The sequence below is a fragment of the Entelurus aequoreus genome, linkage group LG14, assembly GCF_033978785.1.
Source record: "Entelurus aequoreus isolate RoL-2023_Sb linkage group LG14, RoL_Eaeq_v1.1, whole genome shotgun sequence".
Classification (NCBI taxonomy): domain Eukaryota; kingdom Metazoa; phylum Chordata; class Actinopteri; order Syngnathiformes; family Syngnathidae; genus Entelurus; species Entelurus aequoreus.
Window position 1 is genome coordinate 56,097,226 of NC_084744.1, and position 20,852 is coordinate 56,118,077.

The 20,852-nt window shown below is 40.0% G+C and overlaps 1 protein-coding gene across 1 annotated transcript in view; it reads right to left on the minus strand.

Annotated features, from left to right (window-relative positions):
* Positions 1–11,809: 11,809 nt before the first annotated feature.
* The window catches only part of LOC133665451 (leukocyte cell-derived chemotaxin 1-like), a 39,921-nt gene continuing 30,878 nt past the window's right edge, over positions 11,810–20,852 (minus strand). The window contains exons 6-7 of the mRNA XM_062070750.1: positions 19,297–19,403; positions 11,810–12,690 (exon numbers count right to left, since the gene is read on the minus strand). Of these exons, the coding sequence (XP_061926734.1) occupies positions 12,469–12,690; positions 19,297–19,403 (329 nt within the window). The 3' untranslated portion in view covers positions 11,810–12,468. The remainder of the gene's footprint in view (positions 12,691–19,296; positions 19,404–20,852) is intronic.

Below are 20,852 nucleotides of genomic sequence, written 5' to 3' on the forward strand. Positions count from 1 at the left end.
CCCATGAGGCAATTCATCAGCATGAAGTGCTGACTGTCAGGCCGACTGGATCTTCTGAGTCGGGTTGAGCCCTTAAGTGTTCCCTTTTTTTTTAATGAATAAAACCAGTACTGCTGTCGTCAACTAATCTAAGCTGTGAGCGTTTTAAAGCAGAGCGAAGGTGTTGCATAACCAGATTGCTAATGAAATAGCGCATTCCACTGCAGTGATTTTTTTTCTTTTCTGCTGTGCCTTTTTTTTTTCCTGCAGACGGAGTCACATGGCACGGTCCTGAGCACCAACTGGAAAGATGTGGGCAAGAGAAAAGTGGATCCGAGCCCGCCGGATGATGTCGAGTTGAGGAAGTACTGAACCTCCTTCCCTCGCTCTCTCTTCTCCGCTTCCTTTTTTTTCCCCTCAGTTTGACCTCGGTCCCTGCATACCCCGCTCGGAAGTTCACTCAGTCTCCTCCTTCTTTGCCCGTCCTCTCCGACCTGTGCTTTTCCACCAACCAGTACAGTTCATTTCAGTCCATGGGAATGCAGCGGAACCTCGATGTACAAACTTAATTGGTTCCTGGACTGGGTAGATGAATAGAAAAGTTCCTATATGCATTCTAAATATTAAATACATTCAATCAAAAAGTCTGCTTACAATAAAGCCTAAGGGAGCCGCTCAATTCTGCCTATAAAGCAGTTAAAAAAACATCCAAACACCTCCATTAAGATTTTATATACATCAGGGGTGTCGAACTTCTTTTCATCAAGGGCCACATTACAGTCATATATAGTAGTAAAAGTAATAAAAGTATAATCGCCTCATTATATTATTGCACAATTGCCTATGCATTTGGTTATTTAATTTGTGTACGTACAAATTGATGGATAACTTGCTTTAAAATCGTAAGTCCAGGTGACGAGCAGATATTTAAGTATGTATTGTTATTTTTACAAACTATAATACAGTATATAATAATTAGGGTGCTAAATATTATTTTTTTTATCACATATGAATCACGATTCTTATTCATCTCGATTGATTAAATTAATAATAAATAAATAAATTGTAATTATTAAATGTAATATTATATATTTAAATATTAAATTATTAAATTAAATTATTAAATATTAAATTCAAAATTTTAATAAATACATTGATTAAATTAAAATTGATTAAAACATTTTCAAAAATCGCATTTTTTTAATTATTTTTTTTGACAAATTATCTTTAAAAAAACAACATTTTACTTACTTGGTGCACGTATGTGTCAGAACGTCAGCAACCAAAAATAGATTTTGTAACCTGTAAGCTGTTTTGTTAAGGTATTATTATTATTGTACCAAATAATGCATTGCAAAAATTTTACTCGTGTTAAATCGAGTCTCGATTATGAATCAAATCCTCCGCCCCAAGAATCGTAATCGAATGGCTAAGGTGCCCAAAGATTCAGAAATAAAAATTGAGTATTTGTACATAGATCAAAGTTTAAAACATATGAAATTTCCTGTATTACATACATTTTTTTTCTGTCAAAATGGAAATAATAAACATTTGGTCAGAAAGATGAAGTATCCACATTATTCCCAGGGCTTTCGCGGGCCACGTTAAATGACTTGTCGGGCCGGATCTGGCCCCTGGGCCTTGAGTTTGACACATGTGATATACATGATGTAAGTATATATGTAACAGGCACATTTATAATATCATTTAATATGTGCATATTTTTGATCATTTTAAGTATACGCGGCGCATTGATTTCAAAAATGCATCACGACGTACGCTTTTTTTTCCAACTCCATCACTGATTATTACTCACTGCAAACTTTGAGAGCCTACAAACATAGTAAAACATCACTTGCTGTACAATGTCTGCTGTCATTAGGATGCAGACTGCTAGGATGTTCATATATTCCCATTTAGATGAGGAATGACTCATAATTCTCGCAAAAAAAAGCTGTCTTTTTGTGTCGTCCTCGCCATTTTCGAGTCTAAATTGGCTGTCAAAGTCTACCGACTTGTCGGAATACGTCTTCAGCCTTCTGCTGTACGGGTGAGAGGCGTGATTTATGATCTGGAATAAACTTCCAGGGAGCAGGGACGTAAGGAAACAGCTGAACATTACAAACAAGCTGGTGATCACGTTGCTGCTATTAATAGTCTGTCTGCGTTAGCACTTATAATAACAATATCACTAATACTTGGTTAATGTTCAAGTCACAAAATGTACACGGAGTATTGTTGGCGCCTTTTGGACGTTTTTTATTGGATTTTTATGGCCGGAATAGAGGACCTCCCTGTAGAATGCATTAAAAAAAATACATCCGTCGTCATGTCTTTCATAATGATTGTGAACCACAGGCAAAATACCAAAAAAAAGTGCAGTTTCCCTTTAAATAAAAACATATTCATGTTCCATTCCTATCCGGTTGCTCCATGGCGGTATGGATTCTTTGTCGACCAGTAAGCAGACCGCAGTTAGTAACCAATGAAAGAGCGCCAGTGCTGTTACCAACAAATGTACAGTACAGGCCAAAAGTTTGGACACACCTTCTCATTCAATGCGTTTTCTTCATTTTCATGACTATTTACATTGTAGATTGTCACTGAAGGCATCAAAACTATGAATGAACACACGTGGAGTTATGTACTTAACAAAAAAAGGTGAAATAACTAAAAACATGTTTTATATTCTAGTTTCTTCAAAATAGCCACCCTTTGCTCTTGATTACTGCTTTGCACACTCTTGGCATTCTCTCCATGAGCTTCAAGAGGTAGTCTCCTGAAATGGTTTCCACTTCACAGGTGTGCTTCAAGCTCATCAAGAGAATGCCAAAAGTGTGCGCAACAGTAATCATAGGGTGGCTATTTTGAAGAAACTAGAATATAAAACATGTTTTCAGTTATTTCACCTTTTTTTGTTGTGTTCATTCATAGTTTTGTTGCCTTCAGTGACAATCTACAATTGGGGCGGCATAACTCGGTTAGTAGAGTGGCCGGGCCAGCAACTTGAGGGTTCCAGGTTCGATCCCCGCTTCTGCCAACCTAGTCACTGCCATTGTGTCCTTGGGCAAGACACTTTACTCACCTGCTCCCAGTGCCACCCACACTGGTTTGAAAATATAACTTAGAAATTGGGTTTCAGTATGTAAAAGTGCTTCGAGCCACTAGAGAAAAGCGCTATATAAATATAAATCACTTCACCTTCTCATTCAATGCGTTTTCTTCATTTTCATGACTATTTACATTGTAGATTGTCACTGAAGGCATCAAAACTACGAATGAACACATGTGGAGTTATGTACTTAACAAAAAAAACATGTTTTATATTCTAGTTTCTTCAAAATAGCCACCCTTTGCTCTTGATTACTGCTTTGCACACTCTTGGCATTCAAGAGGTAGTCTCCTGAAATGGTTTCCACTTCACAGGTGTGCTTCAAGCTCATCAAGAGAATGCCAAAAGTGTGCGCAACAGTAATCATAGGGTGGCTATTTTGAAGAAACTAGAATATAAAACATGTTTTCAGTTATTTCACCTTTTTTTGTTGTGTGTTCATTCATAGTTTTGTTGCCTTCAGTGACAATCTACAATTGGGGCGGCATAACTCGGTTAGTAGATTGGCCGGGCCAGCAACTTGAGGGTTCCAGGTTCGATCCCCGCTTCTGCCAACCTAGTCACTGCCGTTGTGTCCTTGGGCAAGACACTTTACCCACCTTCTCCAGTGCCACCCACACTGGTTTGAAAATGTAACTTAGATATTGGGTTTCACTATGTAAAAGTGCTCCGCGCCACTAGAGAAAAGCGCTATATAAATATTAATCACTTCACCTTCTCATTCAATGTGTTTTCTTTATTTTCATGACTATTTACATTGTAGATTGTCACTGAAGGCATCAAAACTATGAATGAACACACGTGGAGTTGTGTACTTAACACAAAAAGGTGAAATAACTGACAACATGTTTTATATTCTAGTTTCTTCAAAATAGCCACCCTTTGCTCTTGATTACTGCGTTGCACACTCTTGGCATTCTCTGCATGAGCTTCAAGCGGTAGTCACCTGAAATGATTTTCACTTCACAGGTGTCATAGTTTTGATGCCTTCAGTGACTATCTACAATGTAAATAGTCATGAAAATGCATTTAAATGAGAAGGTGTGGCCTGTAGTGTACATCCAAACAGGAAGTGGAGAATGTATCTTCATAAATAAGTATTAAAAAAAAAAAATGGTATTACGGAATTTTGGAAAACCGGGAATTTCTCTTGAAGCTCATCGAGAGAATACCAAGAGTGTGCAAAGCAATAATCAAGAGCAACGGGTGGCTATTTTGAAGAAATTAGAACATAAAACATGTTTTCAGTTATTTCACCTTTTTTTGTTGTGTGTTTATTCATGTAATGTAAATAGTCATGAAAATAAAGAAAACGCATTGAATGAGAAGGTGTGTCCAAACTTTTGGTCTGTACTGTGTATGGTACCGTACCAAACTGAACTGTACTGCTTGGTGGAAACAAGGTCATAGATGTCCCATTATTATCTCCCCCGTACCTCCTTGTCCTCTCCTGTCAATTTGGAAAGTTAGTAGGACAGAAGGATTTGCATCCTTAAGGCCAAAGTACTTAGAAGGAAAGAGTGGATTAGAACATGACTGACAGACTTAAAACAATCCAACCCGACGTTCATATCAGGGGTTTAGTACATAATTCAACCCTTGTCTGTTTGCCTTCAGCATTTCTACGTTAAAGCCCTTTATGACTTCCTGTTATCAGCACATGTATAAAAAAAAAAAAAATGTATAGTTAACAATAAGAAGTAATTAAGATGTTTTAAGCGATAACTCGAAGTGATTTTCTCGGCTTCCGCACCCACGCTCTGCAAGATATCTCAGCGCCAATAAGTGGCTTTGTACCGCTTGTTGAGTGCGATTCAATCCAAGGTCTGAATAAAAGGCTTGTCCGGCTAATGCTCTCAGGAGTTTTGTTGTCTCTGGAAATTGTTCCGTACAGGTTGGAAAGTCTCTGGGTGAGAGGGGGATGGTTGGTTGGCCCGTCAGCCCCCACAAGGGTAATATAGGATGGCAGTGAGCCAAATTCTGTATTGTGCGCCGAGAGGAACGAAATGTGGCGTCACTGATACCAGCGAAGGGGGGGCTGAGATATGTCCCCCAGCGGCGGGATTTAGCTTTGCTAGGGATTGTCTGGGAACGCCAGGAGATGTTTGGCCACTTCTGCAACTTGCAGAAGTGGGAAGCGACGCGACCACGAGTGGGCGTCCTTCCGTGGAGAAAGAGCATTAATATGGATCAGCCCCCTAACCGCCTCATCAAGCCGCTCGCGCTCAACCACGTGCGGAATTCTTCACACGTCGTTTCATCTCCCGGGACGATCAAACGCTCATTTGTGGCTCGGGATTGAACCCTTGGCTTTATGGCGCCCCCCCCCCCCCCCCCTCGCACACACTCCATCCAGGATACTTGACACACACACATGCCACTACACTCATCTTTACCCAACCCAAGCCCGAGGCAGCATTGGGTGACATCAAAAGGAGCTAAGCGCTTTGCATCATGGGTACGATCTGTTAGCATGACGGCTAAGGAGTCTTTTAGTCCCGTTAAAGACTTCGAGAGATGCAACTCTCGCGGCAAAGAACTCTGGAAAGTTCTTTCCGCATGTCAGGTTCAAACACTGATGATTTCTAATCATACTTGCCAACCCTCCCGTTTTTAGCGGGAGAATCCCGGTATTCAGCGCCTCTCCCGACAACCTCCCGGCAGAGATTTTCTCCCGACAAACTCCCGGTATTCAGCCGGAGCTGGAGGCCACGCTCCCTCCAGCTCAATGCGGACCTGAGACTGAGTGAGGACAGCCTGTTCTCATGTCCGCTTTCCCACAATATAAACAGCTTGCCTGCCCAATGACGTCATAACATCTAGGGCTTTTAGAGAGTAGAGTGCACAACTGCGCACACAACAAGGAGACGTTCGAAGGGGAAGGTGTATGTTGCCTGTAAATATGTAGAACAGACTTCTCCATTGAACACGGTGGCCGAAATGATATACTCATCATGAACGGAGAAGTTAAACAGGACAATACTGCCATCTAATGGATAGCCACCGGAACACTGAAATTCAAGTATTTCTTTTATGTAAATAAAATATATATATATTATATATATATATATATTATATATATATATATATTTTATATAAAAAATAAATAAATATATATACATATATATATATATATATATATATTTTTTTTTTTTTTTTAATTTTTATTTTATTTACATAAAAGAAATACTTGAATTTCAGTGTTCCGGTGGTATATATATATATATATATACATATATATATATATATATATATATATATATATAGCTAGAATTCACTGAAAGTCAAGTATTTCATACATATATATATATATATGAAATACTCGAGTTGGTGAATTCTAGCTGTAAATAACCACGCCCCCCGCCCCCAACCCCCCATCCCCTATCCCCCACCTCCCGATATTGGAGGTCTCAAGGTTGGCAAGTATGTTTCTAATAATCAGACAAGAAGCAAGGAATCATGCAGAGACAGAGTTCAATTTAGCTCGAGGAGACACGGGTTTCGGGCTGTATTCTAGTTACAGATCCAAACTACGTTCTAAAAGTCAAGCCCGCGCGCCTCCTCCATTTATTTGGAAGGTCCCTGTTACATCACTGAAGCTGTCGCTGAGGGAAGGGGGTAATATCGACAACTCCAGTTAGACACAATATATGATTATAGAACAGGCCTGGGCAATTATTTTGACTCGGGGGGTCACATTTAGAGAAAAAAAATGTGTCTGGGGCCGGTATATCTATTTTTAGGAACACTAATACAAAACCTCACAATAATGTCTTGATTGAATGCTAAAAACGTTATGACAGATCGCCTTAAAAAACGTAATGGAATTTAAAATTTTTCTATGAACGATAAAACACTGAATAGTGACAAAATATGAACGTCACACCCCCTTTCGATCGACATATTTTACAATCAAGTGAAACGCAACACAACAGTGAAATATGAACAAAATAAACCCACCTACAATCTGATATATCTGATATTTGCTGAATTTCCCCCAGGGCTCAATAAAGTACTTTCTATTCTACAAAGTTTGTACACTGTAAAAAAAAAATCCTATTTTTATGGTTAAATTACTCAAAATTTCTACTGTAATTTTTCTTTTTTTTTTTAAATAGTTTATAAAACTGTAGAATTGAAGACATTATATGTAAATAAACAATCCGCCTGTTATTTTAAGTAATATGCCAGTTATGACAAACTATGTATATTTCTATTTTTTTTACAGAAAATTACCAAATTGATTATACATAGCATTTTCTGTTTCCTTAAATTACTTTCAAATTCATGTAAAATTACGATATTTTTCCGCAAAACGTTTCATGAAAATTTCTGTAAATATAATGTTTTTGATCATTATTTGGTTTACAATGTTTTACTTTAATTTTATGGTTTTCGTTTGGCAGCCGTAGCTGCCAGTAGATGACCGTTTTTTTACAGCATTTTTTTTTTACAGTGTATTCTATTCTATATATCACTAAGCTTTAGAACTTTGTTGTGAAAATCTCCTTCCGCGTCTGTGGAAACGCTCCCCGCCCACACTGCTTGGTGCCTCGTCTGAGCTGTTGTGACGTAGATTACCATAATAACTAATTAGATGACCATAGTAACTAATTAGATTATCATAGTAACTGGTAAATCATCCATAAGCGCAGATTCCAACCATTGAAATACTTTGTTTAGTTGAAGACTTATGGTCATTTGAAAACATCACTGCACATCATAATGGCAGCTACAGTTTCCATCTTAAAGATCTAAAAAAATTTGGGGGGAATGTGCGGCAGGCCAGATTGAAAAGCTCAACGGGCCGCATGTGGCCCCCGGGCCTTAATTTGCCCAGGTCTGTTATAGAATGAATGAAAATGAGTTGACGCAGGTCATATCGCCTTGTCTCTGCTCTATCTGCGTCACGGAGGTGTTCAGCCTTGGCCGTCAGCTGGCCGAGTCTGGACACAACACTGATAAAGACAACTGGCAATCTTCCGGATTGCCAGCTTGCACAGATACAAAAATACCACTTCAGCACAATTGACAATAAATTGTATCAACGGCCCTTTAAAGGCCTACTGAAAGCCACTACTACCGACCACGCAGTCTGATAGTTTATATATCAATGATGAAATCTTAACATTGCAACACATGCCAATACGGCCGGGTTAACTTATAAAGTGCCATTTTAAATTTCCCGCTAAACTTCCAGTTGAAAACGTCTAGGTATGATGACGTATGCGCGGTACACCACTGAATCCAATACAAAAAGCTCTGTTTTCATCGCAAAATTCCACAGTATTCTGGACATCTGTGTTGGTGAATCTTTTGCAATTTGTTTAATGAACAATAAAGACTGCAAAGAAGAAAGTTGTAGGTGGGATCGGTGTATTAGCGGCGGACTACAGCAACACAACCAGGAGGACTTTGAGATGGATAGCAGATGCGCTAGCCGCCAACCTCACCTTGACTTCCTCCGTCTCCGGGCCGGCCGACCGCATCTATGATCGCTGGAACGCAGGTGAGCACAGGTGTTGATGAGCAGATGAGGGCTGGCGTAGCTAATGTTTTTAGCATAGCTCTGTGAGGTCCCGTTGCTATGTTAGCTTCAATGGCGTTGTTAGCAACAGCATTGTTAAGCTTCGCCAGCCTGGAAAGCATTAACCGTGTATTTACATGTCCATGGTTTAATAGTATTGTTGATCTTCTGTCTATCCTTCCAGTCAGGGGTTTATTTCTTTTGTTTCTATCTGCATTTAAGCCCGATGTGCTATCCGAGGTGGTTTAAAATACAAATCTGTGATCCACAATAGAAAAAGGAGAAAGTGTTGAATCCAATGAGCCAGCTTGTACCTAAGTTACGGTCAGAGCGAAAAAAGATACGTCCTGCACTACACTCTAGTCCTTCACTCTCACGTTCCTCATCCACGAATCTTTCATCCTGGCTCAAATTAATGTGGTAATCGTCGCTTTCTCGGTCCGAATCGCTCTCGCTGCTGGTGTAAACAATGGGGAAATGTGAGGAGCCTTTCAACCTGTGACGTCACGCTACTTCCGGTACAGGCAAGGCTTTTTTTTATCAGCGACCAAAAGTTGCGAACTTTATCGTCGATGTTCTCTACTAAATTATTTCAGCAAAAAATATGGCAATATTGCGAAATGATCAAGTATGATACTGCTATCCACGTTTAAATAAAAAAAATTCATTTCAGTAGACCTTTAAGCATAAATTTATGATGATGATATATACATAATTATTCTAACACAACACGGTCCATTGTTAAAGTTAAAGTACCAATGATTGTCACAGACACACTAGGTGTGGTGAAATTTGTCCTCTGCATTTGACCCATCCCCCTTGTTCACCCCCTGGGAGGTTAAGGGAGCTGTGAGCAGCAGCGGTGGCCGCGCCCGGGAATCATTTTTGGTGATTTAACCCCCAATTCCAACCCTTGATGCTGAGTGCCAAGCAGGGAGGTAATGGGTCCCATTTTTTATAGTCTTTGGTAGAGATGTCCCATAATATCGGACTGCCGATATTATCGGCCGATAAATGCTTTAAAATGTAATATCGGAAATTATTGGTATCGGTTTCAAAAAGCAAAATTTATGACTTTTTTAAAAACGCCGCTATACGGACGTAGGGAGAAGTACAGAGCGGCAATAAACCTTAAAGACACTGCCTTTGCGTGCCGGCCCAATCACATAATACTAGAGGTGTCCGATAATGGCTTTTAGTACTGCAAGGGATTCTGGGTATTTGTTCTGTTGTGTTTATGTTGTGTTACGGTGCGGATGTTCTCCCGAAATGTGTTTGTCATTCTTGTTTGGTGTGGGTTCACAGTGTGGCGCATATTTGTAACAGTGTTAAAGTTATTTGTACGGCCACCCTCAGTGTGACCTGTATGGCTGTTGACCAAGTATGCCTTGCATTAATTTGTGATGAGAACAGCCGGTAGATATTATGTGACTCGGACGGCACGCACGCAAAGGAAATGCCTTTAAGGTTTATTGGCATTCTGTACCTCTCCCTACGTCCGTGTACACAGCAGCGTTTTAAACTGTCATACATTTTACTTTTAGAAACCGATAATTATGAAACCGATACCGATAATTTCCTATAATACATTTTAAAGCATTTATCGGCCGATAATATCGGCAGCCCGAAGGCAAACTTGGTCAACAGCCATACAGGTCACACTGATGGTGTCCGTATAAACAAGTTTAACACTGTTACAAATATGCGCCACACTGTGAACCCACACCAAACAAGAATGACAAAACACATCTCGGGAGAACATCCGCACCGTGACACAACATAAACACAACAGAACAAATACCCAGAACCCCTTGCAGCACTAACTCTTCCAGGACGCTACAATATACACCTCCCGCCCACCTCAACCTCCGCATGCATGTCCCAAATTCCAAGCTGCTGTTTTGAGGCATGTTAAAAAAAAAAAAATGCACTTTGTGACTTCAATAATAAATATGGCAGTGCCATGTTGGCATTTATTTTTCAATAACTTGAGTTGCTTTATTTTGGAAAACCTTGTTACATTGTTTAATGCATCCAGCGGGGCATCACAACAAAATTAGTCATAATAATGTGTCAATTCCACGGCTGTATATATCGGTATCGGTTGATATCGGAATCGGTAATTAAGAGTTGGACAATATCGGAATATCGGATATCAGCAAAAAAGCCATTATCGGACATCTCTAGTCTTTGGCCGGGGTTTGAACTCACGACCTACCGATCTCACAAGGCCACTGACAGCTCACATGTCTCGGAATGTGCTCCGAGACCCGGACCCTCAATGCCCGCCTTCACAAACGCCTTGACGGTTGCTATGCCAACCTGCTTCGAAGGGTTCAAGGCTTGGTCCCCATCCCACCTTGGACCAAATTAACGACAACCTACCTCGAGCAAACCACCCGTGGTCTTGAGCCGACGTCGCACACGGTTTGCTGGTCACTGCTTCCGTGCCAAGACGGGCGCTTGATATCACAGCTTCCTCCTTTTGGAAACAATCTACCAGGGGTCGCCTCACCTACCCCGAAGTAATCGCACGGGACGCTGGGGTTGACCCCGACCCCTTGCTACCTTGATGATGTGCTTTTATTGTGAAAGAGCGCACCGGCCGTACGACCCCACCTTCAAACCAATGTGTATCAAAAAGAGTGGTGACGCGACAAATTGTACTTAAAAAAAGGTTTATTGTGTAACATTAGATATTACAGGACGTTGCCGTAACGAGTACTACGTGTAAAGTGGGAAAAGGGCTTGAGAAGTTGCAAGTGTCACATATATTTCTCACTAGACTGTTAAGTTTCTAGAAGTTGACAGAAGATGTATACACAGTACCTTCTCATTCAATGCGTTTTCTTTATTTTCATGACTATTTACATTGTAGGTTGTCACTGAAGGCATCGAAACTATGAATAAACACACGTGGAGTTATGTACTTAACAAATAAAAAAGGTGAAATAACTGAAAACATGTTTTATATTCTAGTTTCTTCAAAATAGCCACCCTTTTGCTCCGATTACTGCTTTGCACACTCTTGGCATTCTCTCCATGAGCTACTGTGAAGTGAAAACCATTTCAGGTGACTACCTCTTGAAGCTGATCGAGAGAATGCCAAGAGTGTGCGAAAAAGTTATGAGAGCAAAGGGTGGCTATTTTGAAGAAACTAGAATAGAAAACATGTTTTCAGTTATTTCACCTTTTTTTGTTAAGTACATAACTCCACATGTGTTCATTCATAGTTGTGATGCCTTCAGTGACAATCTGTCAAAGTCATTTTAGATCGGCGGCCACACGGAGAAAAATCTACACCCAAGTGAGCCGGACTGGTAAAATCACAGCACAATAACTTAAAAATAAAGACAACTTCAAATTGTTTTCTTTGTTTAAAAATAGATCAAGCACATTCTGAAAACGTACAAATCATATAAGGTGAATATATATGAATACATGTTTTATGTTCGAGTTTCTTCAAAATAGCCACCCTTTTGCTCCGATTACTGCTTTGCACACTCTTGGCATTCTCTGCACGAGCTTCAAGAGTCACCTGAAATTGGTTTTCACTTCACAGGTGTCGTAGTTTTGATGCCTTCAGTGGCAATCTACAATGTAAATAGTCATGAAAATAAGGAAAACGCATTTAAAGTGAGAAGGTGTGGCCTGTGGTGTACATCCAAACAGGAAGTGGAGAATGCACAGATGACATCATCATAAATACGTGTTTATCCTACAGCTAAGTAGATGTTAAAGTGAAATGCCGTTTACAAGTCTGTCCTATCCTCTCAGCGTCACATTTATTTTCTCCCTCTACGCCCAGATGTCTGCTCAGAGCAGAACCAAACAAAGCCGTCATTTCTGTCTAGACGATGCCCAGAATGCGCGCCACCCACCAGTTGCAAGGCATGATCACCCTGCAGGCCACTCTGCAGCCGCGGTAGTGGTACGGCCACGGGTGGTACCCTCCCAGCGGCTCGCAGATCCGCTGGCAGTGGGTGTAGCCGCGGCGGCACTCCCTGCAGCAAACGCCCTCGTGGTCCAACATGGGGTCGATGTTCATGGTGTCTTCCCCCTGGAGGTTATTCTTGAGGGGAGCAAAAGAGTGGGATCAGTCAGTATGAGGCGTGGAAAATCTTGACTTTGCTCGACTTGGTTTTACAGACGCAACTAGAGCCCGTCACTGAAAATGCCATCGAACGCTTTGAAGTCTAGATGAGTTTGGGCAAATATTTAACATTTGTGTTTTTCTCTGCTGGCAGACATATTTGCCTAATCTTAAGTCATTCGTGTAGATACTAGAGATGTCCGATAATATCGGCAGTCCGATATTATCGGCTGATAGATGGTTTAAAAAAATGTAATATCGGAAATTATCGGTTTCAAAATTATCGGTGTCTGTTTCAAAAAGTAAAATTTATGACTTTTTAAAACGCCGCTGTGTACACGGACGTGAATGCAAGGCATACTTGGTCAACAGCCATACAGGTCACACTGAGGGTGGCCGTATAAACAACTTTAACACTGTTACAAATATGCGCCACACTGTGAACCCACACCAAAACAAGAATGACAAACACATTTCAGGAGAACATCCGCACCGTAACACAACATAAACACAACAGAACAAATACCCAGAACCCCTTGCAGCACTAACTCTTCCGGGATGCTACAATATACACCCCCCCACCCCCACCTCAACCCCGCCTACCTCAACCTCCTCATGCTCTCTCAGGGAGAGATAGGGAGATAAAAATGGCAGTGCCATGTTGGCATTTTTTTCAATAACTTGAGTTGAAGTTGTTCTCTTATTTTGAAAAACCTTGTTACATTGTTTAATGCATCCAGTGGGGCATCACAACAAAATTAGGCATAATAATGTGTTAATTCCACGACTGTATATATCGGTATCGGTTGATATCGGAATCGGTAATTAAGAGTTGTCTTTTAGTAGTAAGTAAACAAACAAAGGCTCCTAATTTAGCTGCTGACGTATGCAGTAACACATTGTGTTATTTATTATTCTGTTATGTCAACATTATTAAGGACAAGCGGTAGAAAATTAATTATTACTCCACTTGTTCATTTACTGTTAATATTTGCTTACTTTCTCTTTTAACATGTTCTATCTACACTTCTGTTAAAATGTAATAATCACTTATTCTTCTGTTGTTTGGATACTTTACATTAGTTTTGGATGCTACCACTAATTTAGGTATCGATCCGATACCGAGTAGTTACAGTATCATACATTGGTCATATTCAAAGTCCTCATGTGTCCAGGGACATATTTCCTGAGTTTATAAACATAATACACATTTTTAAAAAAGGAAAAATGATTTTAAAAATCTCAATGTATCGACTGGATACGCTATTGTACTTGGTATTGTGGAGGATGCATATATGTTAAAGAGTTATTCCTGTACTCAGTCATGTTTAAAACAGCTAGTGTTTTTCCATTTGTACTCTTTCTATTTTTTATCTTATGTCCGCAAGTAAACTGTGTGTTACCTTGAAGGCTTGCACTGTAGGAGATGGAATACTCCCTTTTGTCTTATCTGTAGTAGAACAAAGAGGCTGTGTTCCTTTCCGGACAGGTGGGGGTTTTCTTCGAGCTGCAAGAAGTTGGCTCTTTCGTTTGAGTGTTAGATCAACTAGAGTTAAACTGATCCCCTAAAGCTTTAGTAAAACTTGACAATATTCCAATTCTGTGTTGGTGATCCTTCTTACTCAGCATATATGTCATCAAAAGAACTTGGGATTGACCAGTGACTTTACTTCCCTGGTAGGGAAGTCTGGTCAGACGCAACAGTATCATTACAGTGGATTTCAGGTGTATATCCACCCATGGCATTTGTTTACATTCAGGGTGCTACCTTGCTGTTAGCGGTTAGCTACCGTATCCTCCTACGGTGTGTAGTGAAGCATGTTTAGCTATTCCTCGTCCCTGCAGGGATGATACTTGTAAGAAACTTACTTTATTTGTCGCCATGGAGGCGAGGATTAGTGATATAGAAGTAGCTAAAACACTGTGGATGGACGTTAGCCACTAGCTAGCTAGCCATTTCTTAAAGCACCTCTTCCTGAGGGCGTTTCAGTGTTATAACTTCACCTTTATCGTACATTTTGAAGCCAAAATGCGTTCGTTCTCCCTTTTCTGTCTACACACCGTGTCTGCTTGTAAGTACTCTGTGATTGTGCGCTGCCGAACATGCTCCTCTGCTCGCAAAACCATTACTTTTCAAACAGAGTGTAGTACCGTTTTTGATTCATTAGTACCGCGATACTATACTAGTACACCGTATACCGTACAACCCTATAAGGCATTGAATTGATCACAACTGGACTTTCATTATGTGTAAACTCTAGTATTCACGTAGCTACAGTAGGTGGCAACGGTACATGTAATCAACAGGCTCCCAGTAGAAGTAGCAAGTACGCAGGAACACATAGCTAACGGAGGCGGAGAGATTTGAATGAAACTAAAAAACAAAGAGTAGTCAACGGTAAGGAAAACAAGTAATAACCCTAATAAAAAGACCCGATTAAGTACGATTAAGCATACACAGTCTTGGGTTTCGCTGTAATATGGGAGGGAATGTCTGTTTTATGCCGTTCAACTACCCTTTCTCTGTCGGATGTGTTTTTCTACTGTTGCTGCAATAAACCAACAAAGTGCAGGCCCCATCTCAACATTGAGCAAGAGTTAAGAGTAGCAATATCAAGTTTGAAGCCCAGATTTGAATGGATGTGCAGTGCAAAAAGGAGCTCGCTGCTGCCATTAAAGACTTGTTTTTCTCTTCTTACTGTCTGGCAGAGTGATGGCAGATTGCGTTGAGGTGAAATGTGTTCGTATAAAACCGACAAAGACGATTGGAAATAATTAGTAAAGGTTAATTGTGTTTCATAAAAATAACGCTCATGATCTACAGTAGTTGACACTTTGAAATGTTTGGAGTTCAAGGCTTTTTTCCCCCCCCAATTGTTTTCTGTAGTGAATATATGTTCAGAGAAAGTAAATGCTAAAATGCTCTTTCATCACATCTGATGAGCTATTTTTGTAAATAAAAATAAAAATGTACATGTTTGTGTGTATACATTATGTATATGTGTATATGTATATATGCGTATATATGTGTGTGTATACATATATATATATATATATTTATATATATATATATATGTGTATGTATATATATGTATGTATGTATACATATACGTGTGTATGTATACATATATTTGTGTATATATATATATGTGTGTGTGTGTATATATGTATGTATACATATATATATATGTATATATATATATATATATATATGCGTATATATGTGTGTGTGTGTATACATATATATATATATATATATATATATATATATATATATATATATATATATATATATATATATATATATATATATGTGTATGTATATATATGTATGTATGTATACATATACGTGTGTATGTATACATATATTTGTGTATATATATATGTGTGTGTGTGTATATATGTATGTATACATATATATATATGTATGTATGTATGTGTGTATATATATAAATATATATATATATATGTATATGTGTATATATATGTATATGTGTATATATATATATGTATATATATATATGTATATATATGTATATGTGTATATATATATATATGTATATATATATGTATATATATATATGTGTATATATATATGTATATATATATATGTGTATATATATATATGTATGTATGTATACGGCCGAATGCAGCTGAGATAGGCTCCAGCACCCCCCGCGACCCAAAAGGGACAAGCGGTAGAAAATGAATGGATATATGTACACACATACATACATGTATAGCGGTTAAGGTAAAAGCTAATACGGTCAAAATAAATTGCATGATTAATCTAAGTGTGTAGGTAATTAATGTGATATTTTTGGGGGGGATTAATTACACGAGTAACGTATTCATTTTAACAGCCCTAATTTTTACCTTTCTTCAATCCCCTCATTCTTGTTCCAAAATGTTGGTGCTGTGTGAGAATGCCTAAAGGTGAGCTTTGATTGTTGCCCTTTCCAGGTGTGATGAACCATTTTTCATTATTGATAGGTATAGGTAGTTTTGGACCAGTGGTGTTTGAACTACGTCTTAAATTTGGCCCGCAAAACTTGAGTTAATAAATAAGGAATATTGCCCGCAAGGAGATTGTATTCATTTTTAAAAGACTGCCTTTGATGCTACTATTTTGTCACTATTAAGTGGACTATGCGAGTAATTTAGGGCAATGACTTGCAATTATGCACATGATTAACTTATATGACCCAATGCAAACAACCTTCCTTAGTCATGGTGCAAAAAAAAAAAGAAGACTCCAACCAAGACAAAATGTCAACAGACATACTTTGTGACTATTATAAAAAATGTCAATGTACCATAAAAAATCCTAAATTTCACCCATTTAAAGGCCTACTGAAAGCCACTACTACCGACCACACAGTCTGATAGTTTATATATCAATGATGAAATCTTAACATTACAACACATGCCAATACGGCCGGGTTAACTTATAAAGTGCAATATTAAATTTCCCGCGAAACTTCCGGTTGAAAACGTCTATGTATGATGACGTATGCGCGTGACGTCAATGGTTGAAACGGAAGTATTGGGACACATTGTATCCCTATACAAAAAGCTCTGTTTTCATCGCAAAATTCCACAGTATTCTGGACATCTGTGTTGGTGAATCTTTTGCAATTTTTTTAATGAACAATGAAGACTGCAAAGAAGAAAGCTGTAGGTGGGATCGGTGTATTAGCGGCTGGCTGCAGCAACACAACCAGGAGGACTTTGACTTGGATAGCAGACGCGCTATCCGACGCTAGCCGCCGACCGCATCGATGATCGGGTGAAGTCCTTCGTCGCTCTGTCGATCGCTGGAACGCAGGTGAGCACGGGTGTTGATGAGTAGATGAGGGCTGACTGGCGTAGGTGGATAGTTAATGTTTTTAGTATAGCTCTGTGAGGTCCCGTAGCTAAGTTAGCTTCAATGGCGTCGTTAGCAACAGCATTGTTAAGCTTCGCCAGGCTGGAAAGCATTAACCGTGTAGTTACATTTCCATGGTTTAATAGTATTGTTGATTTTCTGTCTATCCTTCCAGTCAGGGGTTTATTTCTTTTGTTTCTATCTGCAGTTAAGCCCGATGCTTTCACGTTAGCTCCGTAGCTAAAGTGCTTCACCGATGTATTGTGGTGGAGATAAAAGTGACTGTGAATGTCCATTTCGCGTTCTCGACTCTCATTTTCAAGAGGATATAGTATCCGAGGGGGTTTAAAATACAAATCCGTGATCCACAATAGAAAAAGGAGAAAGTGTGGAATCCAATGAGCAAGCTTGTACCTAAGTTACGGTCAGAGCGAAATAAGATGCGTCCTGCACTGCACTCTAGTCCTTCACTCTCACGTTCCTCATCCACGAATCTTTCATCCTCGCTCAAATTAATGGGGTAATCGTCGCTTTCTCGGTCCGAATCTTTCTCGCTGCATTGTAAACAATGGGGAAATGTGAGGAGCCTTACAACTTGTGACGTCACGCTACTTCCGGTACAGGCAAGGCTTTTTTTTTATCAGCGACCAAAAGTTACGAACTTTATCGTCGTCGTTCTCTACTAAATCCTTTCAGCAAAAATAGGGCAATATCTCGAAATGATCAAGTATGACACATAGAATGGATCTGCTATCCCCGTCTAAATAAAAAAAAAATCATTTCAGTAGGCCTTTAAACGACGGGAAAAGAGCTTAAAACTCGACAAAAGCCCTTGGGTGCCCCCTGTCCTTAAGGACCCGGTACAACATCTCCACTTTGACGCCTATGGACACGTGGTCCAATGAGGTGTCACCAGACTGAACAGGTCTGGCAGTTATCCGGCCTGTGTGTGAATGCTAAGACTGACCTCAGCTTGGTCTTTGACGGGTTGATTTATTAAGAGGGGGATTGCTTTTCCCACATCAAGCCAGCTCACTAATTAATTGAATCATTTGCAAAAAGCTGTATTCGGTGTCAGGTTACCCTCGTCTGACAACCTCCTTTAGAACCGCGATCCTCTGCAGTGGATCTTTGTGTTTTGCGGGAAATTCTCATTTAAAAAAAAATGTGATCCTCATGTCCAAACACGCATTCATTTAGGTGGCAAATATTTGATTATTGGCGGTGGTCTGCTCTTTCTTGAGCGTCCTTGTCGTTAAATATTTTCCCCTTTTGGCGCACAGGGTTCAAACCGCTCTCTGTTTACCGTCTTCTAGTTGTCAGGTGTGTGTGGCAGAAGTTGCGGTGGGGGAGGACGGGGATTAGGAAGAGACAAAGATGTGTGTATGGCGCGAGGAAGGGCAGGGGTGACCGTGTGTATGTATGGAGTCTGTGTGAGCTCGGCAGGGCAAACAGACCCGAGGAGGAGGAGGTGTCTGTGGAATTATTCATAGAGCCTGGCCGCTGAAAGGAAAGTTCTCCTAAAGAGCTCCTCACCGACGGATACGCTCAGATTTGCAGTGACAATCCACGGCCCTCCGCCGTGACCTCGGCATCTGCTGCTGTGAGAAACACCTCCTCCCGCAAAGCCTCCTCAGGTGGACGGCAGATTCGAGCGGACAGTTCTGGCTCTTGCGGCAGACGAGGACACGTTTGCACGTCCCGTGGTCCTGACTCACCTGATAGGGGTTCTCGGGGTTGAACTCTGCCTCCACGTCCTCTTCCACCTCATCCCTGCGTGCCTGACGGCGGCGGCGGGAGGCGGCCCCCGTCTTCCTTTGTCCGCCTGCATGACATCACAAACTTTTAAAAGAGCAGTAGGGCGCTGCTGCCGGATGCCTCCATTCTTTTGGCTATTTTAAAAATGGTGAAAAAGAAGGTTTTGACAACTTTTAACCTTCTGCCATGCTACAAAAAGTGCATTTGGGAAACTTTGAAAAGCACGTTTAAGACTATTTTATGTCGATTGGAACCACAATGTCCAAAACATTTTTGGAATTTCTGGTTTATGTTTGACTGGTGAACAGTTTAGGGTGTGCCCCGTTGCTCAATCTTTGGGGGACACGTCTGGGCATTGCTGTAAGCAAACAATCATCAACCCAAACGTTTCAAACCACTTTCAAGTAATTAAATCTCCCTTTTCCTAAAAAGACAACAGTACATCAAACTAGTAAGGCCTTTCCTAAACAGAAGTGAACATACCGCCCGGCATTCCTGTGGAATGAGACAATCTTTGGGGGATATGTCCAGAAATTGCCGTAAGCAAACAATCATTGACCCAAACTTCCTCCTTTCAAACCACTTTCAAATAATTAAACTTCCCTATTCCTAAAAAAACAACAGTTTATCAAACTAGTAAGGCCTTTCTTAAACAGAGGAGAACATACCGCCCAACATTTGTGGAATGAGACAATCTTTGGGGGATATGTCCAGAAATTGCCGTAAGGAAACAATCATTGACCCAAACTTCCTCCTTTCAAACCACTTTCAAGTAATTAAACTTCCCTATTCCTAAAAAAACAACAGTTTATCAAACTAGTAAGGCCTTTCTTAAACAGAGGAGAACATACCACCCAACATTTGTGGAATGAGACAATCTTTGGGGGATATGTCCAGAAATTGCCGTAAGGAAACAATCATTGACCCAAACTTCCTCCTTTCAAACCACTTTCAAGTAATTAAACTTCCCTATTCCTAAAAAAAACAACGGTTTATCAAACTAGTAAAGCCTTTCTTAAACAGAGGACAACATACCGCCCAACATCTGTGGAATGAGACAATATTTGGGGGATATGTCCAGAAATTGCTGTAAGCAAACAATCATTGACCCAAACTTCCTCCTTTCCAACCACTTTCAAGTAATTAAACTTCCCTATTCCTGAACAAACAACAGTTTATCAAACTAGTAAGGCCTTTCTTAAACAGAGGAGAACATACCGCCCAACATCTGTGGAATGAGACAATCTTTGGGGGATATGTCCAGAAATTGCTGTAAGCAAACAATCATTGACCCAAACTTCCTCCTTTCAAACCACTTTCAAGTAATTAAACCTCCCTTTTCCTAAAAAGACAACAGTATATCAAACTAGTAAACTCCTTTCACAGCTCTTTCAAACCATCAAACATCCCTATTCCTGAAAGGACATCTACAGAATATCGAACTAGTAATGCCTCTCCTAAACAGAGGAGAAGGTATCGCCTGACAACCCCCCAATTATTGTCTCATTCCACGTTC